Here is a 16432-nt window from a genome sequence, read left to right as displayed (position 1 = left end):
AAACAAGTAGTCATATGGATTTAATGTTTTCCTCTTGTATGGGTTAATTGTTGTCATATATGTTAGAAACTAGTCTACAAAGGGGATAGATCCATGCAATAGGTCTATAGGCAGAGAGAAATGAAAGAGTTGTCAGACTTTGTAGGGAGTATAAGATATGAAGAAGGTTAAGGGAGTTGATAATAGTAGTTGAACTGTCAATGTTAGTTAATAGGTTGGTATATAGCTGTGTACATGGTTGCTTGAGACTTGAGAGTCTCATAAGTTATCAAAAAGTGGTGAATGAAGTAAATACGCTGTTATATAAATGTGGAGATGGTTAGTAATTGCGAGGTCAAGAACAAACCATGCAAAAAGTTTGTCATAAAGTAGGAGATAAACTAAATGCGGATGCTGGGTAGTTGAGCGTCTTGTAATAAATGAGTTTAAATATATGACCCAGTTTATTACTCGAACTGGTATAGAAGGAGGGAATACTGGAAAAGATCTTAAATGATGGAATGGGTAGGGGAAAAACCAATTAGACCATGGACATACAATTTAAGTGACTGATGGAGTTCATTACTTACCAATAGACTTTCATGGAAATAATGATATTAACGGTGCATGCATGTGATTAGTTATGTGGGGCGTTTATAACTTGTATGGGTTTGGGAGATAAAAGAGGTGAAGTTGGTGATGCATGGTAAACGTCCATCGTATGACCTCTTCTGTTTTGTTGTAATGCAGGTTCAAGCGGAGAAGGTTGTGCGCGGTGGGTGTCAGCTAGGCGTAAGCTTGACGTGGGGAGAGGGAGGATTGAGACTGGGTTACAACTCCCTGGCAACCTTTCCACTGCTGCGGGGAAGGATGAATAGAAAATGACATTATCTAAGATTGGCGAGTTCAAGGACACCGTGAACAACCTATCAGATGCAAAAGTTAAGGCCGTTGTGGGGGTGGGATATGGATTTATGCAATGCATTAGGGTAGATGGCGTCGTCCCCGAAATTTTTCGAGACATGGTCAAAAATATCGACACGGAAGCATGCAATATCAGGCTGAAGGGTAGGCTTCTGTCTGTATACGTGGACGAATTTACGCGTGTTATGGGCATTCACAACGGGGGGCATGCCATTGAACTCGGGGGTGACATTAGTCCTGCTGAATATGGAAATGTTGTAGCTCCGATGCTTGGCCCAGCTGGCAATATAGCAATGGACAATCTGAAGTTCATTGTGCGTGACAGGGAAATTGTTGACGACTGTTTCATTATAGCATATGTATTGTTGGCTCTGACCCTAGTAATATGTCCGGGAACAAGTAATGACATACAAAGTGGGTTGTTGTTGCCATTGCTAGATACCCGCAGTATAGGAGCGAAGAATTGGGAAACATTTGCAGTGGACTACTTGATGGAGGGAATAAGAAAGCATCGTCAAGAAGGATCCCCGGTTGTAGCGGGATGTGCACTATATCTGCAGCTGGTATATTGTGACAAAGTTGGTGAGAAGTTACTGCCAAAGGAGTGGCTAGTGGCACCTGTGATGGATTGGAGCCTTGGGGAGATAAATGTGTTGCTGGGTAGGTTAGTAGCAGAAACTAAAACCAAGATAATGGGTGAGACGGGGGACAATTGTAATAAGGGGACTAGTGTGGATGAGGCAGTGAACGACGAGGAGTCTGTGGGATTTCCATTAAGAAAATCACTACACGAAGACATGTTTGATCTTATGGTCGACGTGGGAAGGTTAAAAGATGATATGGTGGTTGTGAAAGAAATCGTACCCGGAATATCGTAGAAATTTTCGGAGCTAACAGAAGGTGTGTTGGTGCTTTTGGAATCTTTATTGAAGGTGAAGGAAACTTGTGTTGCGGAGGTCAGAGAGGAGTGGCGATTCATGCGGATGAACATGCAAGATACGGAGCAACGACATGAAGGGGAGGACTATTGTAGCCCACATCGCCATGCAGTAGAGCAAGGAATTGAACAGGTAATATATAGTGAAGGATGATGTCGATATGAAATGCATTCACATATACAACAATGGTAAAGTCCATATGTTAACACTAACGATAAACAAGGGGAGTTAAAATAATTTCTTAACTAATGGGAAGGTGGAGGCAATGTGTGTATTAAATGTTGGCGACCATGGTCAATATGGAATGAATATGGTGATTGTATTAGCTAAACTTTGTTGCTAAGGACAGGTAGGGGTAGTGTTTAAAAAACAAAAACCAAGGGGGTTAATGACCAAGTACGCATAAAGGCGTAATGGGGAGGTGAACGAAGAATAACTACATTTGGCTGTGTTTTTTTGCAGGGGCAAAACGTTATTTTAGAAGAAGTACATGGCCATGAAAAGGCGGTTCGGTCGGACACTGGAAGCAGCCTAACCGAAGCACAATGTCGGAAAAGAAAAAGCTTCAGGGAAGAAGGCACCATTAAAGACAGGGGTGTGAAGCGAAGTCATGGACGTGCTGTGGGTGAAAACAGAAGTGATAAGTATGACTACATCAAGTATGTAATGGGCTATACGGGAAAGGAAGACGAAACTTCCAATTCGATGGGACGAATGGTTGCCAGGCCGTACAGACTGAAGGTCACATTACTAGATTTCGACGTCGCACTGATAGAATTTGTTTTTTTGGGGGGAAAGGTCCTGACATCAGAAGATATCAGGTTAGTCACGAAACTTAAAGTGCATTACAATTTGTTAGTAGGGAGACAACTAATTGCGTGGATGATTGTATGGGGAGGACAATTTGGATCCGAGTCGGTGTAGAGTAGAAGAGAATAGTTTACAAGATCCAAATGAAGAGATGGGGGGAAAAGGCCATTAGTTTGGTTCGCATATGAAAATGTATAAATGACGGAAGTAATTAAATCATGAACAGGAAATGGTGTTTCAGAAATGATTTCGTTAATGACTTGTAGTTTGGGAACATCAGCCAAATTCTATCTACAAACATGTTGTATCTGTTGCATAATATTGTGTTCAAGCGGGAACAACATTACAACTTACAGTTGAGGTGGATAAGTTTTGTCGATATGTAAGAATAAATAAACAGTGTCAATTAATTTTTTTGGTTTATGTAAATATGCAGAACATGGATCGGGGTGTGCGGAGATGGGGCAGAAGTTATTTATAGAGGGGACTTGGTCACCCTAAACCCTTGTGTGTGGGTATCGGCAAGTGTAAGTATTAAAAACTACTATGGTTATGTGCATGAAGAAGGGAACTTAATTGTTATTAATGTAAGTTGTAAAAAGCATGAGTGGCAAATGAATAACGGGTAATGGAAAGAAGTAAAAAGTATTTACATAGTCAAACAAGGCAACACAGCAAATTTGATGTGTACGTGGTCAGGTGATAAATTATGTGGGGGAGTGGCTTAACCAGCGGGATGGATTTAGGAATTGGTATTGGCCGGTAGAGTTTGCTGTAATACACCCTCAATCCGCATGCTTAGGTTCTGTTATTGATGCAATTGGAAATCGAAAAGGTGTATCTATTTAAAATAATTAATCTGTTCATATGGTTGCATGGTTGTGTTTGACAGTATAGAGCTACACATAATGAGGATAACACATGGATCGACTGGGTGAACCACACAAGGGAAGTATGCAAGTTGGAGAGGTTCGATGGGAAGATTGCAGAGTGCGAGAAGGTAAGATAGGAAATGTGGTTACAATTATGAAATACAACATGTGGAGGGACTAAGAACGAGGTTAGTGCCAAAGGGATTGACGCTAACAATATGTACATGGGATGTTTGTGTAGATTTTTTTGCTAGTATATGAAGGGGAACATAACAATGGACATTGGTTCCTTATTGTGGTGGACATGATCAAAAGGGTGGCTGAATTATGGGATAGTGGACCTGGAAAGCGACTAACGGCGGGGCGACTATCAACGATGTCCCAAGTGGTTAGTGGTTATGGAGTTTGATGAAGCAATCAAAATATGATTAAAAATAATGTTTGATGATTAAAAAGACACCCGGGTTACTGATGCATTGTTTGATTGTTATTTGCAGCTATAACATATTGACCGTGTGATGACGGTTGAGAACTTAAAGCAAAATGGAGGAGGGAAAACAGTCTCATATTTTGTGGCTGTTGAACCGCATCGTGTACCCAAACAAAGGAATTCATATGATTGTGGGGTGTACGTTATGAAGAACATGCAAAACTATGGAGACGATTGGGCATTAGGGGTAAGTACCATGTAATGTATGACAAAATTGTGATCATAATTCATTTCATTGATCACAACATAGCAAGGTTTAGGATTTAGATTATGTTAACTTTATGTTGGGGGGTTCCTGGGGATTGCGGGGTATATATGACAAAGTTAATTAAATTGAGTTGTATGACATGTTTCGTGGCAGTATGACTCTCACCAAATCCGAGCAGCCATACTACTGGACTGTCTAAAAGCACCAAATAACCAGATGTCAAGAATAATAGAAGATGTCATCAAAGGAAGTTGCCATGGGGTGGAGGATCGACTGACTCAAGTAAGGGGGGAGCAGACCCCTGGTATAGCTCATCCATTTGAAGAATGGGGTTCTGATCAGTTTCACCTGTTTGATAAAGCCGGAGATTGGATTGGAGGTGGCGAAGAAGGGGGAACAGAAACCAGAAACTGTTGAACAAGTATGGAAATGTGAGGGGGAAGTATGTAAGTTTCGGCCTGACAATGGAAACTACCTGGATGCGGCTGAAAGGGGATAATGGCTATATTAAGTAGGTGATACCACCCATCCCAAATCATGCTGGAATTAGGGGTGGGGGTGCCCGGTGTGGTTGTTTTGAGTTTGCTTTTTTAAATGAACGTGATAAATAAGTTGCGGATGTTTAGAAGTTCCACATCAACATTGCTACAACGGTGAACATGAGTTTGAAATATGAACTTATTCACCGTGTTATGACAAAGTTGATGTGGAACGTCAACGTTGAACCGGTAATGGTGTAATAATTCATTTGGTTTCTCCCGTTTGGGTTCTGTACATGTTGGTTTTCGTTATAGTAGTAAGTAGGAAGGATAAAAGAAGGGTGATTATCAGTTGCCTGTCGTGCAGTACCTATAAAGCTTAATTGGACAACCATAGGTACTAGACGGGGATGGCTGCGCGCAATATGTGATGGTAAGCAGTAAATAAAATTAGTAGAGGAGTGCCCGGAAAATGATGAATCCGATGTCATGGCTAAGTATGTGCAACTTAATTCATAAGTATGACAGTATAACAAGTCAGGACATTCCGGATTGCGTTGTTGAGCATAGTTTGAGGGAGAAAATAAGGGGGCCGAAAAAATAGCGGGGAATTAGGGGAAACTATGGCGGGAAACAATTTGGGAATCACGCGAATAATCATCAAAGGTGAGAAGTAGTGGGAGGTGGGTGAAGGTAGTATGTGCATTTAGTATAAAATATGGGATAGGAATGTCTGACAAATTAGAGATTGTTAGATGTTAGAGATGGTTAGAGAAAAAGAGGAAGGTGTCATCCTCTAATGACATGGGTGTCGAAAGCTGTCTACTTAAATAGAGAAGTAACTGTGTCAGGGGAAACAAAACTTACACAAAATGGAATTATGTGGGAGGCAAATACAAGCAGTAGAGGTAGTCCAGTAACGAGTGTTCAGTTCGTCAGATATAAGTTACATATCATTGTTTTGAGTAGAGAGAGCGGTTGGTTGAAAAAGGGTGGGAGGTAAGGCATACAAGAAAGAAAGGAAGCAGGAAAGGGATACGAGGGAGGAGGTGGGTTTGGTTTCAGCTGCGGAGGAGGACGGTGAAGGTGACATCCTATCCGAAATATAAGGTGATTTTCTGACTTACAGGTACAAAATTGTGATAACAATGCAGCTATTTTAGTTTGGTAAGATAAATATATTTCATTACGACTATTTCCAAGTAAGTAAAACAGGTTGGAAAAAAGAAGTGTGCTTACTATTATATCGGTATTTGCCGATTCAGCGTATGTTAACATTTATTTATGATTCCACACTAGGGTAAATATACACTGAGGAGTAGAAGACAGTTGAATTGAAGAAACAACAGTACATATTTGATAAACGTATTGAAAGTGATAATTAAAAACAGTTAATGTGGGAATTAGATTTGCACACATACTTTTATTTCATTATAAATTAGTTGTCATGTAGTTGAGTGTAGGGTTACGCGATATGTTCAAGATGGCGGCCATATGGGAGGGTTAACACAGTTGTATAATTTGTATTACAGATGTACGTATATTGCTATAAGTGTCCAGTTCAAAGTGATACAAAAATTGCAGAGGGAACAAATGGTTGGGTAAAATGGAGGATGGATGTGGAAAGGAAAAATAGTGTTTGATGGATAAGTTAATGACAAAATTGTATGAAGTGTGTGTATATAAACACCCCCACCAACACACACACATATATGGAGGGCTGTTTGACCATAACATATGCATAACATAATGATTAGGTACATCTATGTCGTATGAGTTAACCAATGTATGTACGTGGAGTTGAAAATGTGAGAATCATATTTACAGGATCCGTACTGTCAAATCACAACAAACTATATGGGAAACGAAATGACAAATTGGTCGGTCATAGTTGTAAAAAGGGGGAAATGCAGGTTACAGGCGAGTACTTGAAAGCAAGTAATGGACGAACGAGGCATTGTGATTGCGAATAAGGAAGGGGCAAGTAAGTTTTCGAGGGAAAATGATCGAATAATGACCATTTCAAAACTGTGGGAATTTAGTGCAGCCGTGAATTACATTTCAGAAGAAAAAAAGAGGTTGTGCGGGGCATTGGCCTAGGCTATACTTTACACTTGGGATGTACTGATTTGGTACAACCGATCATTGAAGCAACAGTTAAATATGTTGATCCGTTGAATTACAAAATATTGATACACGGAATCGTGTGCTACATAAACGGGGACGAGTTTGGACGTGTAATGGGCATACACGACGGTGGAGAAGGGATTGTGCTAGGGGAGGGCCAAGAAGCAAAGGAGTATGGAAAAACAGTTCGTCCAATGTGCGATGCGGAAGGAAGAATCACAATTGAGTTGTTGACTGACATAGTAAGTAAAAGAAGAGAGGTGGACGACACTTTCAAGATTGCGTTTGCAATGTTGGCACTAACTTGTGTGATATGCCCGGGAGTAGATGATGCGGTTGACGTAGGATTGTTGCTTCCACTTATGGAGACATCAAAAATAGTGCAAAAAATTGGGCCTCTTTTGCAGTCAGTCGCCTAATGGAGGGTGTGAAACGTCACCAGGAGGAAGGAACTCCTGTCGTGGGGGATGTTTGATATTTCTTCAACTTCTTTACCTTGACAAGGTGGGGGACGTTCTTACACCTGATAAGGACGACCTTTGTCCACCTATAATGTATTGGAACACTAATAAGGTGCAGGAAATTGTGAACAAGATTAGGTTGACGGGAGGCCACAAAAGTCCTACTGTCATGTTGGAGAAGAGCAAGAGGACGAAGAGATTACAAGACGCAGGTCATGAATGCGGGGTTTCGGGATTCAGGCTGAATGGGGACGTCCACAAGACCATGATGGACTTGCAGTTGGATGTGAGTTCGATGAAGGACCGCATATGGGATATGAAATGGGAAGTAAGTCGAATGCAACCCAAATTCTTAGATTTTACAAAGGGGTTAGAATTGGCACTTGAGGAACTGAAAAAAACATTTTCACAAGTCAAAAGTGAATTTTACACAATCTCTAAGCAACAATTAGGGTTGGAAAGGATTAAGGAGGAGAAATTCCGGGTAATGGACAATGTGGTCAATGGCATGGGAGGGATTGACGAGACAAAAAGGCAGCCTTCCACCGTGGGAATGTGCAACGATGACTGCAGTGGAGAAACTCATTTGCCAAATAACAAGGTAAAGTGCAATTTTGGAAATCATTTAAATGTAACGCGAATTTTATTTAAAACAATTTTTATTTCAAAAAATGTGAAATAATATAGACAAACAAGTAAGGGAGATGGGAAGGTGAACATAGATAGCAGTAACTGGCAATGTAAATTGTGTCTTACTAGGGTCACAGAAGCGTGAGGGAACATGTGAGAAAGGGACTTCGGTCGGAGATGTCATGTAGCCCAACAGGAAAATACAGCATGGAAAGGCAGGAAAATGTTAAAACCGCAGACATAATCCGAAAAGCTTCGAAGCGAAGTCATGGGAGTGCAATGTACACAGCATTACATGAATATGAGGACTACGCAAGTATTTTAAAGGGCAAAGTGGGAATGTCACAGTGCAGCAGTGGGTAAATATACGATATGGAGCTGGGCCGTATAGGCTGAAACGCAAACTATCTGAGTCTGAAGTAAGAATAATAGACTCAGTGTTTTTGGGCGGGAAACAGCTAACGGAACAAGAAGGAAGGTTAGTGAAAATCTTAATGTAGTATATTGACAGTAAATGTTGTTAGGTAAATATATATATATGTGGTATAAAGATAAGGTAGCAAATGGAGATACTATTTGCATACATATAGGCGGTATTTATAAATGTAAATACATTACCGTAAAAAAGGTATGAGATAATGTAATTCAGGTCAAACAGGAGCTAGCCTTTAGTAAGGTGTATTTACATATTAAGTCAGAAGCAAATGAGATTCTAAAGATATGTATGATAAATGTGAAGTTCATTGTTATTGCAGATTATGCTTAGGAATATGTGGAAAAGGGTCACAATCAATTTGCCGTGACGAGATAAATTGTCTGATGCCAAACACAAATGTATCTGGAAGTGTAAGTATGTATAGTCAATATGATGACGTGAACTGATTATGGTGAATGTATGATAAAAATAGGAAAGTGAGGGGAATTACTACTACTATGTAAATGAAGAGAAATAAAATTGTTTGCCGAAAAAATATTGTCGTAATTGTTTGTAATGGTATGACAATGCAGGTGATAAATTATGTTGTTGCGTACCTCAATAAAGAAGGAGGCAACAATTGGTATTGGCCTACACATTTTGAGATAAATTTGGAAGACATGCTGTCATGTTTATTGTAAATGCTATTTATTAACTTACATAACAAATATGGATTGTTAAATGGTCTATAGTCAAGATCTAGAAGTGCGGAGGGTCAAAGATTCACGCAGTGGGTGGCGCATACTAGGAGGGTCTGCGGCCTCCAAAAGTTTGATGGTAGGATCGACACTTGTGAAAGGGTTAGTGCAAATAGTTAAAATGAATATAAATCATATAAAATGTCATACAAGCATGATTGTAGAAGTAAAGGTTCTTATGGGGTATTTTTTTGGTGCAAATGGAATGCGTATGAAAATGCAGATATTCTTACCTGTGCATGACGGTTCAATCAAGGATGGGCATTGGATTCTCATTGTGGTTGACATGGTCACAAAGGTTGCTGAAGTATGGGATAGCGGACCAGGACCAGTTCTACAGCCATCGAGAATGGAAAACATTTTGCTTGTGGTGAGTGCATTATTATGTTAGTGTAATACGATAAGTTCAATTACCATTACGTCATAATGAATTGAGTCAAAGAAAGGATTGGTCATAAAATGCATGTGCAGCTGAGACACATAGACCGGGTAATGTGGTTTGATAACATAGCGCAACCTGGAAGCATGGTAAAGGTAGAAGATTTTACAATTGTTAAGGCCCCGAATTTGGCAAAGCAACAAAACACATTTGACTGCGGTGTCTACGTCAGACAAAACATGCAGCATTATCGGACCGAATGGGCAAAACAGGTACGTAAATAGATTATTTATAAATGCGTTAGTGATATAATGTCAAAATATCATTCAATACGCACATAAGACTGTGGTTTGTTTGCACGCTCAATTAACCAATGTCATTGGTCAACATTAATTGCAGTACGACTCGGAATCCCAGAGAGCAGCCATATTATTGGATTGTTTAACAGCCCCAAATAACGAGTCGGATGCAAACGTAGGAGTTGCCATCGTAATTAGTGACAATGTGGTTGATAAAACAGCAATGCAGCATGATGGTTTGCATCAGAATGGAGAAGGAAAGCATATGGAAGAATGGGAAGAAGGAGGGAAAGGGGAGTATAGACAGAGACAAGGTCGTGCAGGACAAGGAGGGCATCGGAATGTTGGGACAACCTCCCATCAAAAACGCATATAATTTAACCAAGGGTCCTGCGTCACATACGGAAAGGGAATGAAAAGGAAAAAGACAAACAAGGGTTCAAAAGCGAGAGACGCAAATGGAATAAAAAGGTGTGAAGCAGAACCTATAGGTAAGTTATACTGTGGGGGAGGTGCAATCTCCGTGTTTAATATATCATAAATAATAAGTGGATCAATCTTCGTTACGCGGTAATATTGTCATTTAGTGTGAGCAATGACTTGTGACGAAAAGCTATCGCACACCATAGTATTTCATTTTCGTGCTTGGAGTTGGGAGATCGAAGACGGTGTAGTAAAACGTCATAAAAACTTTTGTATTACTTCAGTAAGTTGTAATGGGTTGAACGTTTGGGGGATATATATTGTTATATTTTCATGGAGGAAGCTGCCTGATGATACATCATATTCTTAAATATTTGGTCACTTCATTAGGCAAAGTGGATTACTAATTGCTCAACAAGCAATTCAGCAACCCAGTGTAGTACCAAAATAGATAGAAAATAACAAAACATCAAAACTGTCGAGTTTGTTGTCTTTCATTAACACGAGGATACCAACTTCTAACATCTACTGGTAAAAGGTTCGTGTATAAATATAGATCTAACAATATATGGGACTTGATTTACGTTAAAAAATGCAGGGTCAACTTTAATATGAGGAACACTAAAAGGACCAACTTGGCTGCTAACTAACCTTGCAATACACAAGCTATGAGGTTGACGACCTATACGCATGTTCATGTTTGCAGAAGCTGACAATGCAAACCAAACCTACATGTACACTAACAAACTCAACATTGTGTCACTGTGTGTGTGGATGTGTATATTACAAAGGGAATACTTCTTCACCGTTACTAAATTCAATACATAAGTTCAACCATAATTGGATAGGGCGGAGGTTATAAGATTACAGCGCAATAAACAAATAACCAGTCAGAAGTTAGGAACACATGTCCTTGCTACAAAGGAAAAGCTGCATTACATTTTATTTAAAATGAACATGCCGGTAGTAGTTACGTGAACAACATGCAAATACAAAACATCCCGCATTTACAACATATCAAGACACGTACGAAAACCGGTTGACACGTCCAAGAAAATATCAACATTCTAACATGATGATAGGGATTGGACAACACGGCATCACATACCTTTGGAACACAACCGACCAGCACATTTGGGTCTGTCTGGGATAACATGAGCACCTCATAACAGGGGAAACTCCATATCAGGCCACATGCAATCCTTAAGCTGATTTGATATACATATTTTAGGTTGGGCAGTGGTTGGCTGCGAGTAGTTTGTAGGTAAACCTGTGCTCGAAGGACTTGAAATGTGATCGCTCCCCGCACACGAAAATTCGGGAATTGATGGTTCCCATTCCTGACGAACCACCGATGGAGTTTCGATGGGTTGTCCATCGCCTGAACCAATGATCTCAAATCTATCTTGGTGCCCTTTGCACGTGCGCCAGTTGTGACCAATCTCATGACATCGTCCGCAAGTTATTATATTTCTCTTAACTTGACTGTCCGCGTGCCCTTGTCTGTTGCTCGACATTCCCTTCGTTCTTGACATCAACGGGTCCCTCACAACAGTGGGACTGTCTGTAGGGGGAGGAAGATTGGTATCCGCAAATTCCCCAACTTCCTTGTACTCCATGGATTTAGCTTTGAAGGTCTGAAGTTGGAGCATTGCATCGTTGAAGCTTTCTGGGGATTTGGAGAAATTTAAACAGGCTTCTGCAGCTTGAATTAGCAGGGCAGCATACCTTGCACTCTGGGCAGACTTATCATTGGACATTACAGAAATCGCAGGGGCTAACGTTGTTTCCCCGACTAAACGTGTCCATCGCTTTAAAATGAGACAGCCTGGGAAATTTGAAACCAACTCGGATTTCATTACACAGAACAAGTGCGCACAAGGAATGCCGTCGGACTCAAACATCTTGCACGAGCAGAACCACTCCGGGTTTCCATTGTTGCCTCGATACTCAACGCACCAACGACGTTCTACTCTATCATACTGCCTAACATAAAAAACTTTAGAGTCAGCATTAGGAAACTTGAAACTTTGATGAACGACAAACCTCCCCTCAAATTTGATTTGAGACTTAATCATAATAAATATGTCATGTGTGAATATTCTGCACGCTTGCTCCTCGAAGCCCCTCATATGAGTATCAAACAAAGGGGTACTATTTTTTATGTTGAAGTTGTCACGCATGACGCGATCCCTTAACCGATTCAGTTTCCACCCCAATCGTGGCATAACATCAGACAACTTTGTATACCTGGAGATATGCTTTTTAAACTGACAATTCATACCCTCGCACCTCTGTGTGCTACACATACCTCCGAACAAGTGGCCTCTAAAATAAGCCTCCGTCCAGCGATCCCTCTTATTATAAAGAGAAGCCACCCACGCATTGTTTTCAAGCCCATTATTCAAAATAAGAGACTGCCATCTAGACTCCCAATCGGGTACTGTGAGTGACGCAAACATCAATTGGCCAATACCTTCCATAACTTCCTCAGAGTTTAGGTTCTGGCCAATGTTTCTACCAATGTGCTAGGCACACAGTCTGTGACGGGTTTGGGGCATGACGCGCTCAATAGCATTCTTCATAGCTTCGTCCCCGTCTGTAATGACTGATACGGGCCTTTTTTGCTGCATTGAATCAATGAACTGATCAAATACCCAATCGTAAGTTTCCTCTTTCTCATCACATACAAGTGCAATACCAAACACAACGGTGGCCCGGTGATTGTTGCACCCGATGAACAACACCATAGGCTTACTATACCTGTTGGTCTTGTAAGTACTGTCTACAATCAACACATCCCCGTACGCAATGTAGTCCAAAAGTGATTGCTGGTCCCGCCAAAACATGTTTGCAAGCCTCCTGTCTTTATCAATTGTGTACTCAAACTAGAATTCTTTCTCGGTCGATCCCTTTGCTTTCATCCTTCTTACAGCCGTTTCTGCATCACCCTCCGCATCATATTTCATATTCTTTGGACGAAGCTTGTTGTAAAGATCCTTCTCAGTGAATCGCATGTTGTGATATCCACCGGACTGTTGGGCAAGAAATTCATAAGCTCGACTAATGGAGACCTGTGCTTGCAGGAGGGACTCAACCTGTGCAATGTCGTGTCTCTCAACATTACGGTGGGAGCTAAGGAAATGAACTTCAGGGGCGATAGCAAGATCATGATTGTGCTGCGTCACAAACTTTGAAACATAGAACAAATCTTGGTGATTAGACCACATAACCATGAACTGGGCGGGGCAGTCAGTTCGAGATATCCTCGTTCCACGAAACAATCTCTTCCTAGACACCTTATTCTTATCACCATTGGGGGCTTCCTTCATTCCACAACCGCCAACCTCTTTCGTCTTCTGTATCGACACATGTCGGCCAGCTTTAGAACATACCCACTGCCTTCGATATACTGTTTTCTTGGTTTTGTGCATGTCTTTTTTAGTTTTCCTTGTGCTGAAGCCGGCCACATGGGAGTAATACTTGTAGAACTTCTCTGCTTCATCTATGGTTCGAAACCATAGATGTTTAACGTCCTCATATGTGATGTCTTTGAAATTTCTCCTATTCAATTCCACATTTCCAAATTCTACCCCTAAATCCAAAACTACTTTCTTGAACTGATTACATCCATTCATCTCCATTTCTCCTTCCAACGCAGTTGCCGTGTTGGGGGGCATGGTTTCTATGACTGGAACCTCTCCAAAACAGTTACTGAAGCTTTCAAACACGACGGCTTCATCTTCCTCTTCGTCTGAAAACACTTGGTTATGATAATTGTAGTCAGTGAAACGAAGCCCTTCTTCATCACTGCTGTCCATATTATTTGTACCTCAAACTTCAACTTCACTTTTATGGAACTTAAGGCATACTTCACAGATTACCTGCATCAATAAAGTTGAAGTAATGATAACAAATTTCCATCTATTACTCCCACACATCCACCATAAATATGATGCCAGGAAAATATTGAATATTTCAACATTGCAATCATCCGGGGAAATTAAGTTTTTTTCCCTCATTCGATTTGTATACTAGACAGTACATCAAATACTCAACGCAACATAATTATGATTTGTCTTTTACATCATACCTTTATCCACATGCAGGTTTTTTTAAACACAACTTTATTTGCACGATCTCCCTATTCACATTCATATCTCACTACAAAATACAATTTATGTACACTACCTATATATTGAACGACTTGTTAATTACTTGCAATCAAATAAATCGTTGCGTCACTTTTATAGTTGGTTCAACATATCGAATATAACTTTTTGTATGTCACATCCGATGTTTATATTATCAGTTACTAGGGAATAGACATATCACCCAAATGGGACACACAATCATAGACATAAAACTGATGCTTTTACTAAACATGCAATTGGTGGAGCCAACTACAAATGACTTCCAAGGGGACAAAGGTAATGCAGCCTACACATTCCTATCAGGAGCTATAGGTAAAGTAGGGTGACATAAAGGCCAAATGGTACAAACATAGCCACTGCTGGTGTCTGTTCATATATATTTTCTAAAATTGAATGCTTCCTACATTAGTTCATTTGTCTACTCAAATATTACACGCCTACATCTACAACAACAGTAGACTCCCAGTCTAGCCATACTTAATCTACACATTCATATTTCAACAATTCAGATAACATTTCATTTTCATATCAGTTCCAAAACATGCAACATATCTCACCTACTAATATACGGTCATTTCACCGACTTTGATGCATGTTGCGGGATAACATTAGCTTCCGCTCGGTTGATTTCAATATGGACCGTCAACATGCCAGCTACAGTTATAGTTTTAGTCCCTCTTATCGGAGGATGATTACCGACAAAATGAAGGCTTCCAATATTAACTGCAAACAACATTCCATGTGGTTCCCGGATAAGAAATAACCACTTAACATATTAACTTTTTCATTCAAATCATGTGATCACATTCTGAATATGATTGCTTACAACAGAATGACACTTCCACTTCACAGCAAGGTTGACAGATGAAGGTGAATGTGTAAATAGCCTCACTGGTTTCTCTTACAGTACGTCTACTTAGTCTTGAAAGCGATGCCCTGCATAATTACGGAAATGCTTAGTACATAGACATAAATATACCAAACAATAATGTCAAACATAAAGATAGTTTCGCTCATCTTGCTATACACAATAACGAAATGCAATCAAGGTAGCTACCTACATCTTCTTCAACTCAGGACTACGTGTCTATAGTACTTGCTGCATCATTATATGAAAGTAACCATAATTTCGGCCTCATCATTTAATTTCGCTATTCACCTTCTCAACAAACTTCGTATCATCCATCTTCATATCCACGATACCCATTCTCATCATTTTGGTAAATGTCCACACACCCTATTTTAGCAACACGTTAACTATACCTGTAACTGTAATTGCTCCAACCAATACGGATTTAGATTACTTTACCCCCACTGTTTTACTGTACACATGTATAAGTGGATTATCATTGTCCCCCCGTTATTACAATTACAACACTCAGCTGTTTTATATGACACTAAGATCCATACAGATTACACGCAATCTTAAATTTTCTAAACCTGCCCAAATGAATCTAACAGGTTAGTTTCACTAGAGGATGCTTTCAAATGCCTATTTCCTTTATTGGGGGTGTAGGTTGGAACCAACCATCTACTAGTGATAGCATAGAAATTTAATCACCGGAGCAACAATATGGTGTTTTCCAAGCACTAACAAATACTGGTTACAAATTCAATTATTAACTTTTATAATCAAACAATTAACTAGTTATGCCCCGTGCCCACCACAGGAAACCACCCAAACCAACAATTCCCACAATAAATAAATGGTAAGAACCGGATGTCAGCCAACCACTAATTTCATTACTGTCAGAATAGCGCAAGGGGAGTGTATTCAACACAAAAACAAAACCCAAATGGAAAGATAAGACACTATCAGATGGTTGAGTTCAGTTCAGATTGCAGGAACAATTGTTCACAGGAGTGCTTCGAACTTGTGAACTTGTTTAATATTTTCTACAACAAGGCCCAGTATCAGTAAGCCTAGGAGATACGGTCCCCTTCCCGAATCCGACTTCTGTAATTCGGGGGTTCAGATCAATGTATTAACTCCATCAAATCCTGGATTACATGGGCGGAAACACTAAAGTTTAGATCGACTTCCCTCTATTGCTACAAAGATTTCAGTTTACATGCTCAGATATCG

At 40.1% G+C, this 16432-nt stretch overlaps 1 protein-coding gene across 1 annotated transcript; it reads right to left on the bottom strand.

Moving 5' to 3' along the window:
• Positions 1-11355: 11355 nt before the first annotated feature.
• Positions 11356-12675, bottom strand: LOC112198956 (protein FAR1-RELATED SEQUENCE 5-like). The gene has a single exon (XM_024340035.1). The coding sequence runs from the start codon at positions 12673-12675 to the stop codon at positions 11356-11358; it is 1320 nt and encodes a 439-aa protein (XP_024195803.1).
• Positions 12676-16432: the final 3757 nt, after the last annotated feature.

The sequence above is a fragment of the Rosa chinensis genome, chromosome 4 (genome assembly GCF_002994745.2).
Source record: "Rosa chinensis cultivar Old Blush chromosome 4, RchiOBHm-V2, whole genome shotgun sequence".
Classification (NCBI taxonomy): Eukaryota; Viridiplantae; Streptophyta; class Magnoliopsida; order Rosales; family Rosaceae; genus Rosa; species Rosa chinensis.
The sequence above is the reverse complement of the archived record's forward strand: the minus strand, read 5'-3'. Positions and strand labels throughout refer to the sequence as shown.

What these genes read in the sequence shown, in the direction of transcription:
- LOC112198956 (XM_024340035.1), bottom strand. Translation starts at nt 12,675, where the DNA reads ATGGAAGGTATTGGCCAATTGATGTTTGCGTCACTCACAGTACCCGAT.